The 18,471-nt window shown below is 42.2% G+C and overlaps 1 protein-coding gene across 1 annotated transcript in view; it reads left to right on the forward strand.

Annotated features, from left to right (window-relative positions):
- The first annotated feature begins 2,185 nt into the window (after window positions 1-2,185).
- Window positions 2,186-18,471, forward strand: part of LOC120052047 (interleukin-6 receptor subunit beta-like) — a 30,174-nt gene continuing 13,888 nt past the window's right edge. The window contains exons 1-12 of the mRNA XM_038998910.1: window positions 2,186-2,441; window positions 8,748-8,868; window positions 9,757-9,932; window positions 10,290-10,450; window positions 10,596-10,779; window positions 12,162-12,244; window positions 12,550-12,781; window positions 12,974-13,162; window positions 15,677-15,778; window positions 15,932-16,207; window positions 16,324-16,417; window positions 16,595-16,697. Of these exons, the coding sequence (XP_038854838.1) occupies window positions 2,378-2,441; window positions 8,748-8,868; window positions 9,757-9,932; window positions 10,290-10,450; window positions 10,596-10,779; window positions 12,162-12,244; window positions 12,550-12,781; window positions 12,974-13,162; window positions 15,677-15,778; window positions 15,932-16,207; window positions 16,324-16,417; window positions 16,595-16,697 (1,785 nt within the window). The 5' untranslated portion in view covers window positions 2,186-2,377. The remainder of the gene's footprint in view (window positions 2,442-8,747; window positions 8,869-9,756; window positions 9,933-10,289; window positions 10,451-10,595; window positions 10,780-12,161; window positions 12,245-12,549; window positions 12,782-12,973; window positions 13,163-15,676; window positions 15,779-15,931; window positions 16,208-16,323; window positions 16,418-16,594; window positions 16,698-18,471) is intronic.

An 18,471-nucleotide genomic window follows, 5' to 3' on the forward strand; every position in this document is an offset into this window, starting at 1 on the left:
TGAAGAGAAGCAGCGTGATTTGGTAATTATCATACTTGAAGGGAACTTTGCTAGCTTTGGTTGACAGGCTGGTTCATCAACGGCAGACAAATCTGTCAGTGGGCCTACTGCAGGTTCACCCACGCCCGCAGCATCAAGAAGGAGAGGAGACGGTGGGGTAGACAAGCATGCCTGGCTCAATGTGGCATTGGCGGTTGTGATGGCGATTGCGGTTGTTTCTATCCTGGGGCCACCTGTTAATGTCTCATTCTGGAAGCTATCGGTAGATTGATCCAAATTATTTTCTGGCACACACATTTTTCCTCCAGACGTCTTTTTTTTTTTAAACCTAGCGATCGACATTTGGTTTGCCATTGCTAGAACTACTAAATTACCTGAGCTGGTGAGTCAATTCGAATAAGCTAGCGTGGTAGAGCTTGCTAGTTTATGCGCTACAAAGTTTATCCACGTGATGTTGTTCAGGTAAACCACCGTATGATTGAATTTTTTTTTTAACCAATAGTCCTGAAGCCAACTTGATTGTCACGGACTATTTCTTTGTTACATTATATTAAAATTACCCAGAGAAAATAAATCGCACATGCATTTCTTTTAAACGTAAAATAAATACAAATAAAAATGTATATTGAATAATAATAACTTTTTGGGGGTAGGCCTGAGATCAAACCTACCCAGGCCTACCCGTGGCTATGCCACTGAGGTCACGCCTTATGATATGTCTACTAATGGTAAGGTACCTTTTTATAGTACTACTGCCCACCGTGGTATAAATGGTAACATCAAATATAGGCGTGTTTGCCCATCGAGATTAAAGTGCGCCTGAAAATGAGTTGTATGTTGTTGGCAAGTTGGCAACTGGTCTACAATTACTGTCTTATTTTAATATGCTGGGATGGGTAATTATTTGTATATGTAACGAGGTTGCTCCAAGTACTATGCACTAGTATAAAACGATTGTATTACGAAATAATATACGTGCCATTGCAAAATAAATGTAATAAACAAGTAGAAAAAATGCCTATCCAGTTTTCTAGGCCTCTCCGCCCCCCAAAAAAATCTGTCTACGCCCCTGCCTGGATCTACTGTACATTTCTGCATTCTGTGCTTTTAACATAGTGTTTTCAACTTACATATGTGACACACGTTGACCATGATGGTTACTTTGTGCATGTTCATTTCTACAGGTATTATTATTCAACAGTTCTCACCTGGGTTTTTGAACCCACAGCCTCTTGGTTCCCGGCACTCCAATCTTTCCGCTACACCACCATGCCCGTGTTCATAGCGGTTATCGGTTAATCTGACTATTCTCAGCATTGATTTTATTTCACCAAGTTAGGGCTTTCTGTATAGTTGTCTAATGTTTGTGGGACGTGTTAACCTGTTTTAATGATACTCATGAACAATGGTGAAAGTATAACTAATTTCTTCCCTGTACAGGACCTCCACATTTTTGTATGGGCCTAATAATATAATTACGTATATAATGTAATGACCTGACTAGATCATAAAGGAACAATTGTCCAGACAGAGAGTTGAGTTTACGAATTGACGGTTTATTAACCCAACTTTACACAGGCTACTGTTTGGCCGTAGCCCACGCCAAATAAATGAAATATACCCCACAAGCCAACCGTGACCATCTCTTGTGAAGCCCAGAGTAAGAGAGAGAACAATGGCTAAACCTGGTCTTAACTTCCAGTGCTCCATCCCCCTGCCCTATCCCCCTCCACGCCACTCCGCCAGGATGCCCGGCATCAGAACATTCCAGGCATCCCCGTGATTGGCAGATAGCAGGTTGATTGGCATGTCGGACTCCGCGAACACTGGTAAATACAACACAACCCACTAATAGCCTACCACATAACACACCGCTGTCTGTGCGGGTCGCTCCAATAATATCTTAATTCAATATGATCTCTGTGGAAATAGTCATAAAGATGTGTCATTTAACTTTTCAAATGTAGACCTAATAAGTTTTTATTCTGTCATAAACTCAACCAGTTATGATGTTTTAATCTGATTGTCAAACAATCACGTTTAGGCTAGCGGTTGATTGCGCGCATGTTGCTGAAATATGAGAGGTTGCTGAAGAGCATCGTCATAACTGGTATGAGGGACTCGTTAAACTAGCTATGTTCCTGGAACTGTCACACGTCTTCACACTGTATATTCAGAGCTCTGTTGTGTGACACTCCGAGGACACCGTTAGTGACAGCAGACCCCTTTCTAATGAGGCATGTTAAGATTTGTTTACACAGGCAAGACAAGCTGTTTAGGACCCATATTTTAGACCAATACGAGGCTTCAGATAGTCAGCCATGTCGTAATCTGGACTCGGGGTGCTGGAGGCATAGGAATTCATCGTAACTCGAGGATGGACGACAGGAGTCTAGCACTTGTGGCTCTTTACATTGGACTAAATATTTGCACTGCCACAGGTGAGAGTTTCTATAACTTTTTAGAGTGTTGTATCTACATACATTGGAAGTTGGAACAAGTCTTGTTTCTCTTATGAAAGTACAAAAAAACGACCTATTTAAGAGATCTTGATAAAATACTAGGTAATGTAATAATTGGCATGCTGCTACCTACCCAGCTAACAACAAACATTCCCACAACTTCAGAGAATGTTCCTTTGAGTCTCATTAGGTCATTAACTAACATTTTCATAGGAATGTTCCCTTGATGTGCAAGGAATGTTTCAAGAGACTTTTCCCGTAATGTAAAATATTACCCAGAATGAGAACCAGAATGTGGTTACCATGTTCTCAGAATTTTAGATATTAATGTTCTGGACACGCTTCATGGGAATGTTGCAATAACATTCATGTTGTAACGGTTTTCCTCCTCCTCTTCGTCCGAAGAGGAGGAGTAGGGATTTGACCAAAACGCAGCGTTGTGATACGACATGACTTTTATTTAAACAAGACGAAAACTAAACAAACTTGAGAATTTACAAAATAACAAAACGACGTAGACAGACCTGAACATGGAACTTACATAACTACACGAAGAACTCACGAACAGGAACAGACTACATCAAAACGAACGAACAAACGAAACAGTCCCGTGTGGTGCGCAGACACAGACACGGAAGACAATCACCCACAAACAAACAGTGTGAACAGCCAACCTATATATGGTTCTCAATCAGAGGAAAACGTCAAACACCTGTCCCTGATTGAGAACCATATAAGGCTAATTACAAGAGACCTAAACATAGAAACACAAAACATAGAATGCCCACCCCAACTCACGCCCTGACCAACTAAACACATACAAAAATAACATAAAAACAGGTCAGGAACGTGACACATGTGTCCAGTTTTCTGAGGATTAGGAGAATATTCAATCAACATCCCACCAAACATACACAGAACATGGTTGCCATGTTCTCCGAATAGAAGATAATGTTCTAGACACGGTTTATGCTAACGTTGCAAGAATATTCATGTGTCCTGTTGTAAGGATGTCGCCTGATGTTTAAAATGTTTATTTCATTACACATCAAGCCTTATTTCCAAATAAGTCTGATTAGTGAACCACTAATCTGTTCATAGCTCTTTGTCTGTTGGTAAATTTAGGGATACTCACACACACAGTACTTTTAACATAGTGTTTTCAACGTTGACAGCAGTTTCCATACCAAGCGGTGATGAAGCCAGTCAAGATGCTCTCAGTGGTGCAGCTGTCATTTAGTAATGACAAAATGTATTTAAAACTTCACGGACAGTAAAAATTTTGCATGATTTAATGCAATTATTTTATTGATAGGAGAGGGAAAAATGTTCTTGTGCACACCAAAGCACACCAAAAGACGGCATTAACGATAAGTAACAAAATAAAGACGCCACTTCTAAAATCCTATTTTACACCATAATCTGCTGAATTTGCAAGATACATTTTCTTTCATTTTAATTTAGTCACAAATGAAAATGTGACACTGACTCACCCATGGATTAATGTTTCAGCATTGTCTTAATGAAGAGTTCGGCGTTCAGTATCCACCGGTCGTGGTACAGATGTGTAACATGTACTCTGGGAATCAAGTACAGGGAGTGCAAATTTAGTAACAAATAGTACGAAACACAAAAAGCGTACAGATAAGAAACATAGTCAATCACACCTGAGGAAAACACCAAGGGGAGTGACAGATATAGGGGAGGAAATCAGGAAGGTGATGGAGTCCAGGTGAGTGTCATGAGGCGCAGGTGCGCGTAACGATGGTTGCAGGTGTGCGTAATTTGTATTTATTTATTTATTTTACCTTTATTTAACTAGGCAAGTCCGTTAAGAACCAATTCTTATTTTCACTGACAGCCTAGGAACAACAGTGAGTTAACTGCCTTGTTAAGGGGTGGAACAACAGATTTGAACCTTTAACCAGCTCAGGGATTCGATCTTGCAACCTTTCGGTTACTAGTCCAACGCTCTAACCACTAGGCTTCCTGCCGCCCCAATGATGAGATAACTGGCGCCGGAGAGGGGGCCTGAGCTGGAATGTGAAGCTAACTGAAGCTGTCTAGCTTTAGAAAACCCTGAGTAGATCTAGCTTCCTTCATAGTATAGTATACCTGGCATACTACAAAGCAGGATCAAGGAGTTAGCCAGCTAACTATCCTAAATATTCTGGGGTAAAAAACATAGATATTTTTGAAAGATAAGCTTGAAATGGGCAATCTCTAATTGACTCAACAACAAAAAACACATATCTAAATGTAGCTTTCTTACTGAACCGGAAAATCATCAATTATTTCTGGCTATTTATCAAAGTTATCTGGCTAAACTTATTGCTCCTGCTTTGTAGTATACCCTGCAGAACTAATAACATAGATTTCTGCAACCTACTTCAGGTTGGTTAGTGATGTCAAGCCTACACTGATATATTTAACAGTGTCAAGAGCACGTGTGGAGAGGTAGCATACCAAATTTACATCACTCTAGTAGTCAATCAAGGTCAGTATTTTTGGTGTGCCAAAATCCTGAACTATCCCAAATTCAGGACCTTAATTAAGAGCTTGGTTGTGGAGGAATGCAATATTTTTTTAATTGTTTAATTTTCATTGTGTATAGCTAAAAAAAAATTGGAATGTATTGCTTTTTAAATTTTATTTTTATTTAAAAAAAATGTTTTTGTAAATTTTACCCCCTTTTTCTCCCCAATTTCGTGGTATCCAATTGTTAGTAATTACTATCTTGTCTCATTGCTACAACTCCCGTACGGGCTCGGGAGAGACGAAGGTCGAAAGCCATGCGTCCTCCGAAACACAACCCAACCAAGCCGCACTGCTTCTTAACACAGCGCGCATCCAACCCCGAAGCCAGCCGCACCAATGTGTCGGAGGAAACACCGTGCACCTGGCAACCTTGGTTAGCTCGCACTGCGCCCGGCCCGCCACAGGAGTCGCTGGTGCGCGATGGGACAAGGATATCCCTACCTGCCAAACCCTCCCTAACCCGGACGACGCTAGGCCAATTATGCGTCGCCCCACGGACCTCCCGGTCGCGGCCGGCTGCGACAGAGCCTGGGCGCGAACCCAGAATCTCTGGTGTATCTCTGAATGTATTGCTTTTTTATTAATTACTATGTATGTTGTTTCTTAATCTTTTATTGGCTTTCAGGATATAGATCTAATTTAAAAAATAGATTAGCTAATCTCAATATGACTTCATAGAAATGATATAAGCCTAAATAGATAACTAGATTAGTACGGAATGCACAGTAATATCCAGGAGTATATCAGAAAGGACTATAATTTGTTGGTATTTCTTGAGAGAGACAACGATAGGGAGGAGGTCAGAGACACTGCCAGGATAACAACCTCTCCCTCAATGTGAGCAAGACAAAGGAGATGATTGTGGACTACAAAAAAAGGAGGACCGAGCACGCCCCCATTCTCATCGACAGGGCTGTAGTGGAGCAGGTTGAGAGCTTCAAGTTCCTTGGTGTCCACATCACCATCAAACTGTCATGGTCCAAACTAAGTGTAACGGTTGTCGTCGGTGGAAGGAGAGGACCAAAGCGCAGCGTGGTTAGTGTTCATCTTATTTAATAAATCCAAAACTGAACACTACAAATACAAAAACAACAAAGTGAAAACCAAAACAGTTCTGTCTGGTGCAGACACACAAAGACTGAAAACAACCACCCACCAAAACCCAACAGAAAACAGGCTACCTAAATATGGTTCCCAATCAGGGACAACGATTGACAGCTGCCTCTGATTGAGAACCATATCAGGCCAAACACAGAAATAGAAAATCCTAGAAAAACTAACATAGACAACCCACCCAACTCACGCCCTGACCATACTTAAACAAAAGACAAAACAAAGGAACTAAGGTCCGAACGTGACACTAAGAGGTCGACCGATTAGGATTTTTCAGACTGCTCTATAAAATATCAAATCATAGACTTAATTATAATATAATAAACGCACCGAAATACGAGCCTTAGGTCATTAATATGGGCAAATCCAGAAACTATTATTTCGAAAACAAAATGTTTATTCCTTCAGTGAAATACGGAACCGTTCCGTATTTTATCGAACGGGTGGCAAACCGAAGTCTAAATATTGCTGTTACATTGCACAACCTTCAATGTTATGTCATAATTATGTAAAATTCTGGCAAATTAATTACGGCCTTTGTTAGTAAGAAATGGTCTTCACACAGTTCGCAACGAGCCAGGTGGCCCAAGCTGCTGCATATACCCTGACTCTGCTTGCACTGAACCCCAAGCCATAAGACTCCTGAACAGCTAATCAAATGGCTACCCAGACTATTTGCATTGTCCCCACACCCGCATTTTTACGCTGCTGCTACTCTCTGTTTGTTATCCATGCGTAGTCACTTTACCTCTACCTACATGTACATATTACCTGAATTACCTCGACTAACCGGTGCCCCCGCACATTGACTCTGTACCGGTACCCCCTGTATATGGCTTCGCTACTGTTATTTTATTTTTTTTACTTCAGTTTATTTTCGTAAATACTTTCTGGGCAAATCCAGAAACTATTATTTCGAAAACAAAATGTTTATTCCTTCAGTGAAATACGGAACCGTTCCGTATTTTATCGAACGGGTGGCAAACCGAAGTCTAAATATTGCTGTTACATTGCACAACCTTCAATGTTATGTCATAATTATGTAAAATTCTGGCAAATTAATTACGGCCTTTGTTAGTAAGAAATGGTCTTCACACAGTTCGCAACGAGCCAGGTGGCCCAAGCTGCTGCATATACCCTGACTCTGCTTGCACTGAACGCAAGAGAAGTGACACAATTTCCCTGGTTAATATTGCCTGCTAACATTAATTTATTCTAACTAAATATGCAAGTTTAAAATAATATACACGTTTATTGATTTTAAGAAAGGCATTGATGTTTATGGTTTAGTACATTTGTGCAATGATTGTGCTTTTTTCGCGAATGCGTTTTTGTTAAATCATCACCCGTTTGGCGAAGATGAAGTAGACTGTGATTCAATGATAAATTAACAGGCACCGCATTGATTACATGCAACGCAGGACAAGCTAGTTACACTAGTAATATCATCAACCATGTGTAGTTAACCAGTGATTATGTTAAGATTGATTGATTTTTATAAGATAAGTTTAATGCTAGCTAGCAACTTACCTTGGCTCCTTGCTGCACTCGCGTAACAGGTGGTCAGCCTGCCACGCAGTCTCCTCGTGGATTGCAATGTAATCGGCCATAATTACTGATTACTGATTGTTATGAAAACTTGAAATCAGCCCTAATTAATCGGCTATGCTGATTAATCGGTCGACCTCTGGTCCAAACACACCAAGACAGTCGTGAAGACAGCACGACAACGCCTATTTCCCCTCGGGAGACTGAAAAGATTTGGCATGGGTCCTCAGATCCTCAAAAAGTTATATTGCTGCACCATCGAGAGCATCTTGACTCGTTGCATCACCGCCTGGTATGTTAACTGCTTTCCCTCTGGCCGCAAAGCACTACAGAGGGTAGTGCGTACGGCCCAGTACGTCACTGGGGCCAAGCTTCCTGCCATCCAGGACCTCTATACCAGGCGGTGTCAGAGGAAGGCCCAGAAAATTGCCAAAGACTCCAGCAACTCTAGTCATAGACTGTTCTCTCTGCTACCGCACGGCAGGCGTTACCGGAGCGCCAAGTCTAGGTCCAAAAGGCTCCTTAACAGCTTCTACCCCCAAGCCATAAGACTCCTGAACAGCTAATCAAATGGCTACCCAGACTATTTGCATTGTCCCCACACCCGCATTTTTACGCTGCTGCTACTCTCTGTTTGTTATCCATGCGTAGTCACTTTACCTCTACCTACATGTACATATTACCTGAATTACCTCGACTAACCGGTGCCCCCGCACATTGACTCTGTACCGGTACCCCCTGTATATGGCTTCGCTACTGTTATTTTTTTTTTTTTTACTTCAGTTTATTTTCGTAAATACTTTCTTAACACTTTTTTTTTCTTAAAACTGCATTGTTGGTTAAGGGCTTGTAAGTAAGCATTTCACTGTAAGGGCTGCCTACACCTTTTGTAATCGGCGCATGTGTCAAATTACATTACATTTGATTTGATTTGAGACTGTGGTTTGTTCAGCCAATGGCAAGCAATAACATAGATCAAAACAGAGGATTTTGAATGTGCTGTTTCCATATGTGAGCATTAATTAAACATTATTTCTACACACTTTGAATCACCTATATCCTTTCTCTCCCCTCTGGTCCATGCAGAATTCTCCCTCAGCCCTAGCCAGCCTCAGTGTGTCTTTATTGCGTACTCCAACGTGACCTGCTACTGGACACCTGGACAAGGCTCTCCCTCAGACACGCGCTTCACACTGCAGGTCAACATGTAAGACACGTACTACAACATCTACGGCACAAGTTAATGGTTGTGATTGTATGAGGCCCCTTAGACAGAGGAAGAGGCAGTACTTGAATGCCAATATATCCTTCAACATGCAGTGCCCTGACTGAAGTAAACAAAGGCAGGCTGACATATTCCAGCAGTTGCGCAACCACAGAATGATTCATTACATTTCGGAGGAAGCTGGTGGGAGGATGGGCTCCTTGTAATGGCTGGAATGGAATTTTTGGAACAGAGTCAAACATCTGGTTTCCATATGTTTGATGTGTTTGACACCGTTCTATTAATTCCATTCCAGCCATTACAACGAGTCCGTCCTATAGCTCTTCCCACCAGCCTCCCCTGTTCTATTTCAATGAGTACTCTACACCTTGACATCAGCGTGCCTTTGTTTTCTCCATGACCACAGGCTGAATGAGGAGATTTAAAATATAATTCATAGAGTTCATTAATTATATTGATGGCAAAGCTCCCAGCATAAGTTGCCTAATGCCTACCCAAAGCCATTCTGGTGTATCAACTTTATCACTGTGTTTCATCATGTGTGAGTCATATTTGAGTTTGTTATGGTTATTTCCCTGGATTGTACTTAAAAATGACATTGTAACATGTTTATTACACAGATCTGTAAAATAATATATTCTCAAATTTGGTGCTCATTAACCTTTACATATAGATCATTTTATTTCATCACCAGGAAACATCAGGCGAAACACCTGACTGCAGTGTAATGTGATTTGAGGTTCGGATTGGGTTGTTCTGAGGCTGACACAGTGGAGATTCATTGTGCAGGAAACTATTCAGGAGGAAAAAAAAAATTATTTTGTGTGTGTCTGCGTGTGCGTGTGCATTCCTGTGTGTTTGTGCCTGCAGAACCGGATGCGATGACCCTGTGATCCATCAGTCCCAACTGTGTCAGACTATTACCCAGACCCACTGCTCTGTTAACGTGACCTATCTGAGCCGCTGCTACTGCATCAGGGTCCTGGCCGACAGCCCTCACACAACAGCAAGCTCACCCAGCCTCTGCCTCAATGCCATAGACGCAGGTAATACACAGTGTCATACAATAGACTATACAGAATGAAGGATCTTAATTTGATCACCCTGTTGCAGGAGAATATTGGAAATGTAAACCTTGTAGTGTATTTGAAGTTTAAAAAGGCTTCTGAAGTTTGTAAGTTCCGCTTTGAAATAACTGAGTTGATTTTCCCTTATGAAAAATGTATCAACCCCTACAAAAATGTCCATTAATTACAAACCACATAATAATTCACATTTCCTATTGCTACAGGATTATTTTCCTGCTGTAGCAAACTGGCTTAAATTAAGATCCTACATCTGTACGCACATGTTTTACACACATCTTACTTTACATCTAACCCTTTGTCTTTTTCTCCCCCCAGTGAAGCTGCCCACCCCTGTCCTCTCCAATGTGTCAGCAGTGAGAGGCAAACCCAGATGCCTGAAGCTGCAGTGGACTACCAATACCAGCTTCCCGGTGACCAGAAAACATATCTCGAATGGTGCTCTGCTCTTCCAGGTGCAGTACAGCACAGAGGAGCAGGTGTGTGGCCCACTGTCATCTCCAATCTATCAGTTACTGTAGGACTATGTCATGTATACAATGTGATGTGTATAATATATGTATATCTACAGCGGGTGTTTGGTGTTAAATTGTTATCCGTTTTTTACCCATATATTGCCATCAGCCTGAGCCCAAGACAGTGAAGGTGGACCTGAGACCTGAGAGAGAGCAGGGTCTCTTCTCTGCCTCCACGTGTCTCTTCTCCGCCTCCACTCTATATACACTGATGATGCGTTACCGATACAATAGTACCCTCAGCCACTGGAGCGACTGGAGCCCAACACAACAGCAGTGTACAGAGGTGGCAGGTGAGAGAGTGGGAGAGAGTGAGGGAGAGTGAGAGACTGTGAGTGTGTGAGAGAAAGAGAGAGATCTAGTGGGCTAAGCCGTGGCTTCCAGACCGGAACACATACAGTGGGCTCCAAAATTACTGGCATCCCTGACTGGCAATGCACAAACAATACTTTAAAAATATAATTATAGAGATAAACTCAAAATACTGTACTTTATTAATGTTTCAATGGAACCAACCAAAATCATACAATTATTTAATGCAAAATACATTTCCCCAAAATCAAGGTTTCATAATTATTGACACTTCTCATTTAGTACTTAGTTCAATCACCTCTGGCAAGGATAACAGCATGGAGTCTTTTCCTGTAATGTTTGACCAGGTTAAGAAACACATTTGGAGGGATTTTGAACCAGGGATTTTGAACCACCTTTAGACTGCGCAGCAGTCTAAAGCACTGCATCTCAGTGCAAGAGGCGTCACTGCAGTCCCTGGTTTGAATCCAGGCTGCATCACATCCGGCTGTGATTGGGAGTCCCATAGGGCGGTGCACAATTGGCCCAGTGTCATCCAGGTTTGGCTGGGGTTGACTGTCATTGTAAATAAGAATTTGTTTTTAACTGACTTGTCTAGTTAAATAAAAGTAACAAAAACATTCAAATGAAGGGAAGAGGAAATTCAGCAACCCCTGAAGAGTTGCTGAATTTCCTCTTCAGTTTTCTCAGCAATTCATGATCATTTCATGACCGTTGGTTGGAGAGTGAGGTAGTGGCAGTGTAGCTTCCCCTTAGCACATGAAAGGGGCAAACTGAATTTTAAATTAATGATATATACCCAGAGATTTTTTACGAATTTAACTTATGCCTCATGAGTTTAGTTCAACTAACCCCATAAGAACCCAAAATATAAGCTTGTTTAACTCCGTAAACTATGTAATTGTAAACAAACACTGTATATCCTCAAAACATGGTTAAAACTATAATTTTGATATCGTTAATGGTCAGTCCATAGCTCTTGTCTATGAATTTGTGAGTGGTTACGTTTCTCCAGCCCCATCCCTCAATTGTTTATAGAAAGCGGGGTGGCCACTTTGTTATTGTTTAAATTGCAGATTGCCCCTTGAAAAGTCACACGCAAGGTGAAAGTGAAGACCAAGCCAAGTTGGCCATAGTGTGCTTCCTCCTTGGCTGCACAGGCTTGTGGGAAATGTAGTCTGGGCAGACCATAAATCATATGTAGATAAGAACAGAAATTGTCTGCTTAAATGAGCACATTATTGTGCATGAATCTTTTATACATCACCTTACATGTGTGGCGAGGTTTTTGAATGGATGTGATTAGGAGTGTGTTGAAGATACTAGTGAGGTTTGCGCTATCTGATTGTGTTTTCCCCTCTAGCACCCTCTACTGTCCCTCAGCTATGGAGGACCGTTCAGCCTGTAGGTGGAGCAGACATGAGACGAGTGACTCTGCTGTGGAAGGTAAGGTGGCACAGAGGAGGCTGGTGGGAGGAGGTATAGGAGGACGGGCTCATTGTAGTGGCTGGAATGGAATGGTATCAAACACATCAAATATATGAAAACCACGTTTGACTCAGTTCCATTTATTTCATTCCAGCCATTACAATGAGCCCATCCTCTTATAGCTCCTCCCACCAACTTTCTCTGAGGTGGCACTAGGGCTAGTTATTCTGCTCTCTCAGGTCTATTCCATTGTAAAGTGTCTATATGGATATTCTTCTATAAACATTCAGTTTGAGTTGTTGTTGTCCTTGTGTGTCTTGCAGTCCCCACCCAGGAGTCAAGTGAAATGCTCAGTCCCATGGTTTAACATATCCTGCTGTACTGAGGGTTCCCAGAATGCACTGCATACATGGGTCTGCAATGCCCTGAGTGTGTCCGACACTTCCTGTCATCTGACCCTTCCCCCTGAGCGCTGCTCCTGCACACTGAGCATGTCCAACCCTGCCGGCATCTCTCCTCCAGCTACCATCACAATCTCCAGCACCACGGACACAGGTACACAGACTCTGACTGTATTTGACCATTGACGTCAATAGCATTGCGACATATTAAGACGATAGCATTGTGTGGCAGTGTATATATTGATATGAATTTGAACAAATGCCCAGAAACTTTTGCATAATTTTAGTTGTATTGTGTCCAATGCATATCCTCTGTAAAATAACTTACTGATGGTATGATCACCAGCACCCAAGGCTCTGGTGGATGTCAGTGTCACAGCATTGGATGATTCCAGACTGGAGGTACGATGGACAGCTCTAGAGTCCCCATCACTAAGCAGCTTCCTGGTGGAGTGGTGGGCTTTATCTGAGACAGCTAGCTATACTCCATACTGGCAAAGACTGAGCCACAATGCAAGCAAAATTATAATCACAGGTAAATGGGTTGATTCTATGCATCATTCAGCTAGTTAATTGTCATGCTCATGACTAGGGCACAGAGTTTTCCCTGATCAGGTCACATGTCACAGGGGCCTCCTACTCTATGTGTGCCGGGGGTTGTCCTGCCGCCCCCGCCACGACCAGGTATGCCCCTGGTGGCAGTGGTCCCTCCTATCTATTTCCCCATCTCATATTCTAATCTATACCTGTCAATATAACTTCCAAATACTCCACAAAATATGTCCAAAAAACTAAGTGGATAATATCCACCACTTGATGAACTTGTTGATCCTTTTACACCCTAATGAAGGCTTGTACCAAACCCAAACACTTAGGCATTTCGGGGGTTCTGTTTTTTATTATATAAAACATAACAAACCAAAATGACAAGACAATAAAGGCTTTTTACATCATCCCCCTTCAAGAGTGCCTTGATGTGAAAAGTCAGCCCAATGATTATTTTTTCTACATTTTTCACTTACTAAGTTGTGGACATTATACCTTTTGTTTTAATGCCAGTCATAGTCCACCCTTTACAAAGAGCACTATCTACCAAATTTCCAATGGCCTTATAGCCTTTACCAATGGAGATTGCTGCTGAGGGGAGGACGCATCATAATAATGGCTGGAATGGAGTCAATGGAGTAGTATCAACCAAATGGAAACCACGTCTTTGTGTTAGATATCATTCCATTGACCCCATTCCAGCCATTATTCAAATCAACTCACATTTTATTGGTCACATGGACATATTTAGCAGATGTTATTGCTGGTGTAGAGAAATGCTTGTGTTCCTAGCTCGAACAGTGCAGTAGTGTCTAACAATTCACAACAATACACACAAATCTAAAAGTAAAAGAATATATAAATATTAGATCGAGCAATGTCGGAGTGGCATTGACTAAAATACAGTAGAATAGAATACAGTATATACATATGAAATGAGTAAAGCAGTATGTAAACATTATTTAAGTGACTAGTGTTCCATTATTAAAGTAACCAGTGATTCTATGTCCATGTATATAGGGCAGCAGCCTCTAAGGTGCAGGGTTGAGTAACAGGGTGGTAGCCGGCTACTTATTATGACCCGTCCTCCCCTCAGCAGCCTCCACTGGTCTTTACCCATTTGAGTGCAGCAGCACATCGTTTTTTCTACCCTAAAAATATGTACTGAACAAAAATATAAACGCAACATGTAAAGTGTTGGCCCCATGTTTCATGAGCTGAAATAAAAGATCCCAGAAATGTTGCATACGCACAGAAAGCGTATTTCTGTCAGATTCTGTGCACAAATTTGTTTACATCCGTGTTATTGAGCATTTCTCCAATGCCAAGATAATCCATCCACCTGACAGGTGTTGCATATGAAGAAACTGATTAAACAGCATGATTATTACACAGGTGCACCTTGTGCTGGAGACAATAAAAGGCCCCTGTAAAATGTGCAGTTTTATCACACAACACAATGCAACAGATGTCTCAAGTTTTGAGGGAGCGTGCAATTGGCATGCTGACTGCAGGAATGTCCACCAGAGCTGTTGCCAGAGATTTCAATGTTAATTAATGTACCATGAGCTGCCTCCAATATCGTTTTAGAGAATTTGGCTGTACGTCCAACCGGCCTCTCATCCGCAGACCACGTGTAACCACGCCAGTTCGGACCTCCACATCCGGCTTCTTCACCTGTGGGATCGTCTGAGACCAGCCACTCGGACAGCTGATGAAACTGTGGGTTTGTACAACCAAAGAATTCCTGCACCTACTTTTGGAAACCACCTCAGGGAAGCTCATTTACATGCTCGTCATCAGGGTCTTGACTGCAGTTTGGCATCGTAACCAACTTCAGTGAGCAAATGTTCATCTTCGATGGCCACTGTTATGCTGAAGAAGTGTGCTCTTCAACGATGAATCCCGGTTTCAACTGTACTGGGCACTTGGCGTGTATGGCATTGTGTGGGCGAGCGGTTTTCTGATATCAATGATGTGAACAGAGTGCCCCATGGTGGCGGTGGGGTTAAGGTATGGGCAGGCATACACTACAGACAACAAACACAATTGCATTTTATCGATGGCAATTTGAATGCACAGAGATACTGTACCATGACAAGACCCTGAGGCCCATTGTCGTGCATTCATCCGCCGCCGTCACCTCATGTCAGCATGATAATGCACGTCCCCATGTTGCAAGGATCTGTACACAATTCCTGGAAGCTGAAAATGTCCCAGTTCTTCCATGACCTGCATCCTCACTAGACATGTGATTTCCTCATATGAAGTGTAACTCAGTAAAATCTTTGAAATTGTTGCATGTTGCGTTTATATTTTTGTTCTGTGTAAATAAATAAAAAAGGCCTATATTTGGTGACGTGATCAGGAAAACCTCTTTTCTATACTTTTACAGTATATGTTGTATCTACAAAGACTTGACAGACAAGTATGTGTTGTTGCATGGGATTACATTCTGACGATGGGTGTGAGTAATGTGCGACCAAATACCCATTGTTGTCAGAGGGCGTGTGGCCGAAACTGTGCTACAAAGTGACTGTGAGGCCTGAGTATGATGCAGAGACTGGGGAGGAGCTGTCAGTAGAAGCCTACACCAGGCAAGAAGGTCAAACACACACACACACACCACAACAACTTACTTTATATCCTAGGCTTTAGCTCATTCATTGATTTGTCAATAGCTGCCACCATAATGAATAACATTTTATGTGGATGTGTTGTACACCTTTTTACTCACCCTTTTACATGAACTCTTCAGCCCCCTCTGCTGGCCCCAAGCCAGTGGTGCAGGAGCTGAGCAGCAGTGCTGTTGTCCTGCAGTGGGAGCCTGTTCCTCTGGAGCAGAGGCATGGCTTCATCCGCTACTACACCCTCTACATCCAGAGTGAAGAAGAAACTCCAGAGGTTGTAGTGGTGCCAGGAGACAGCCTGAGGTACCAGTTGAGTGGTTTGTCTGGACTGTACAGGATCCACATGGTGGCTCACACTGATGCAGGAGGGAGTCCTCCTGGTCCAATGCTTGATGTGGTTGTAGGTGAGGACTAAGACAGGCTGAGATGTTTTAACTGTTCTATTGACTTACCTCCATTGGAGTGGACAGTTGTTCATTAATTTGTGTGTGTGTGCATGTGTGTGTGTGTTCCAATCTAGGGGGCGTTGTTTTGGTGGACACCATCCTGTGGTGTTCCATTCCTACTGTGCTCACCGTCCTGATACTGCTGAACTGCCTACAGTGGCGACAGAGGTGAGAGAGCCACAGAGAGAGCAGCCTACTAGTAGAGGTCTTGAAGTGGAACTCTCCCCATGTCTTGCCAGCCTGCTGCACTTTTCCAGACCCATATGTTTCCCTGGCTGATTAGCAGCAGACTGCAGATGCCTCCACTTAGTCTGTGAGTCTGATAACAGTGTCTGTTCTCTGCAGGATAAAGCAGAATCTCTGGCCTACAGTCCCTGACCCTGCACATAGTAGCCTGTCCACCTGGAACACAGAGACCAAATACACCACAGTTGTTTTCACTGGGGGGGTGAGTACTTTTATGATCCTTCCCATCCGGAATCTTTGGGACGTCCCTACCCCATTAAAGTTTACATTTAAAATGGTTAAGTTTAGGGTAATAATAATAATACATTTTATTTTAAGTGCTTTTCACGACACCCAAAGTCACTTTACATACACAAGAAAATCAGAAGGATTAAAAGCAATAAAATCACACATTAAAATAAGTAAGTGTATAAAAGTACACCAAACATGATGACAGACTAACCATGGAGAACACTAAACATGATGACAGACTAACCATGGAGAACACTAAACATGATGACAGACTAACCATGGAGAACACTCAACATGATGACAGACTAACCATGGAGAACACTAAACATGATGACAGACTAACCATGGAGAACACTAAACATGATGACAGACTAACCATGGAGAACACTCAACATGATGACAGACTAACCATGGAGAACACTAAACATGATGACAGACTAACCATGGAGAACACTCAACATGATGACAGACTAACCATGGAGAACACTAAACATGATGACAGACTAACCATGGAGAACACTCAACATGATGACAGACTAACCATGGAGAACACTCAACATGATGACAGACTAACCATGGAGAACACTCAACATGATGACAGACTAACCATGGAGAACACTCAACATGATGACAGACTAACCATGGAGAACACTCAACATGATGACAGACTAACCATGGAGAACACTAAACATGATGACAGGCTAACCATGGAGAACACTCAACATGATGACAGGCTAACCATGGAGAACACTAAACATGATGACAGGCTAACCATGGAGAACACTCAACATGATGACAGGCTAACCATGGAGAACACTAAACATGATGACAGACTAACCATGGAGAACACTCAACATGATGACAGACTAACCATGGAGAACACTCAACATGATGACAGACTAACCATGGAGAACACTAAACATGATGACAGGCTAACCATGGAGAATACTAAACATGATGACAGGCTAACCATGGAGAATACTAAACATGATGACAGGCTAACCACGGAGAACACTAAACATAATGACAGGCTAACCATGGAGAACACTAAACATGATGACAGGCTAACCATGGAGAACACTAAACATGATGACAGGCTAACCATGGAGAACACTAAACATGCATGATGACAGGCTAACCATGGAGAACACTAAACATGATGACAGGCTAACCATGGATAACACTAAACATGATGACAGGCTAACCACGGAGAACACTCAACATGATGACAGGCTAACCACGGAGAACACTCAACATGATGACAGGCTAACCATGGAGAACACTAAACATGATGACAGGCTAACCATGGATAACACTAAACATGATGACAGGCTAACCATGGAGAACACTAAACATGATGACAGACTAACCATGGAGAACACTCAACATGATGACAGACTAACCATGGAGAACACTAAACATGATGACAGACTAACCATGGAGAACACTCAACATGATGACAGACTAACCATGGAGAACACTAAACATGATGACAGACTAACCATGGAGAACACTCAACATGATGACAGACTAACCATGGAGAACACTCAACATGATGACAGACTAACCATGGAGAACACTCAACATGATGACAGACTAACCATGGAGAACACTCAACATGATGACAGACTAACCATGGAGAACACTCAACATGATGACAGACTAACCATGGAGAACACTAAACATGATGACAGGCTAACCATGGAGAACACTCAACATGATGACAGGCTAACCATGGAGAACAC

Source organism: Salvelinus namaycush, chromosome 8, assembly GCF_016432855.1.
Source record: "Salvelinus namaycush isolate Seneca chromosome 8, SaNama_1.0, whole genome shotgun sequence".
Classification (NCBI taxonomy): Eukaryota; Metazoa; Chordata; class Actinopteri; order Salmoniformes; family Salmonidae; genus Salvelinus; species Salvelinus namaycush.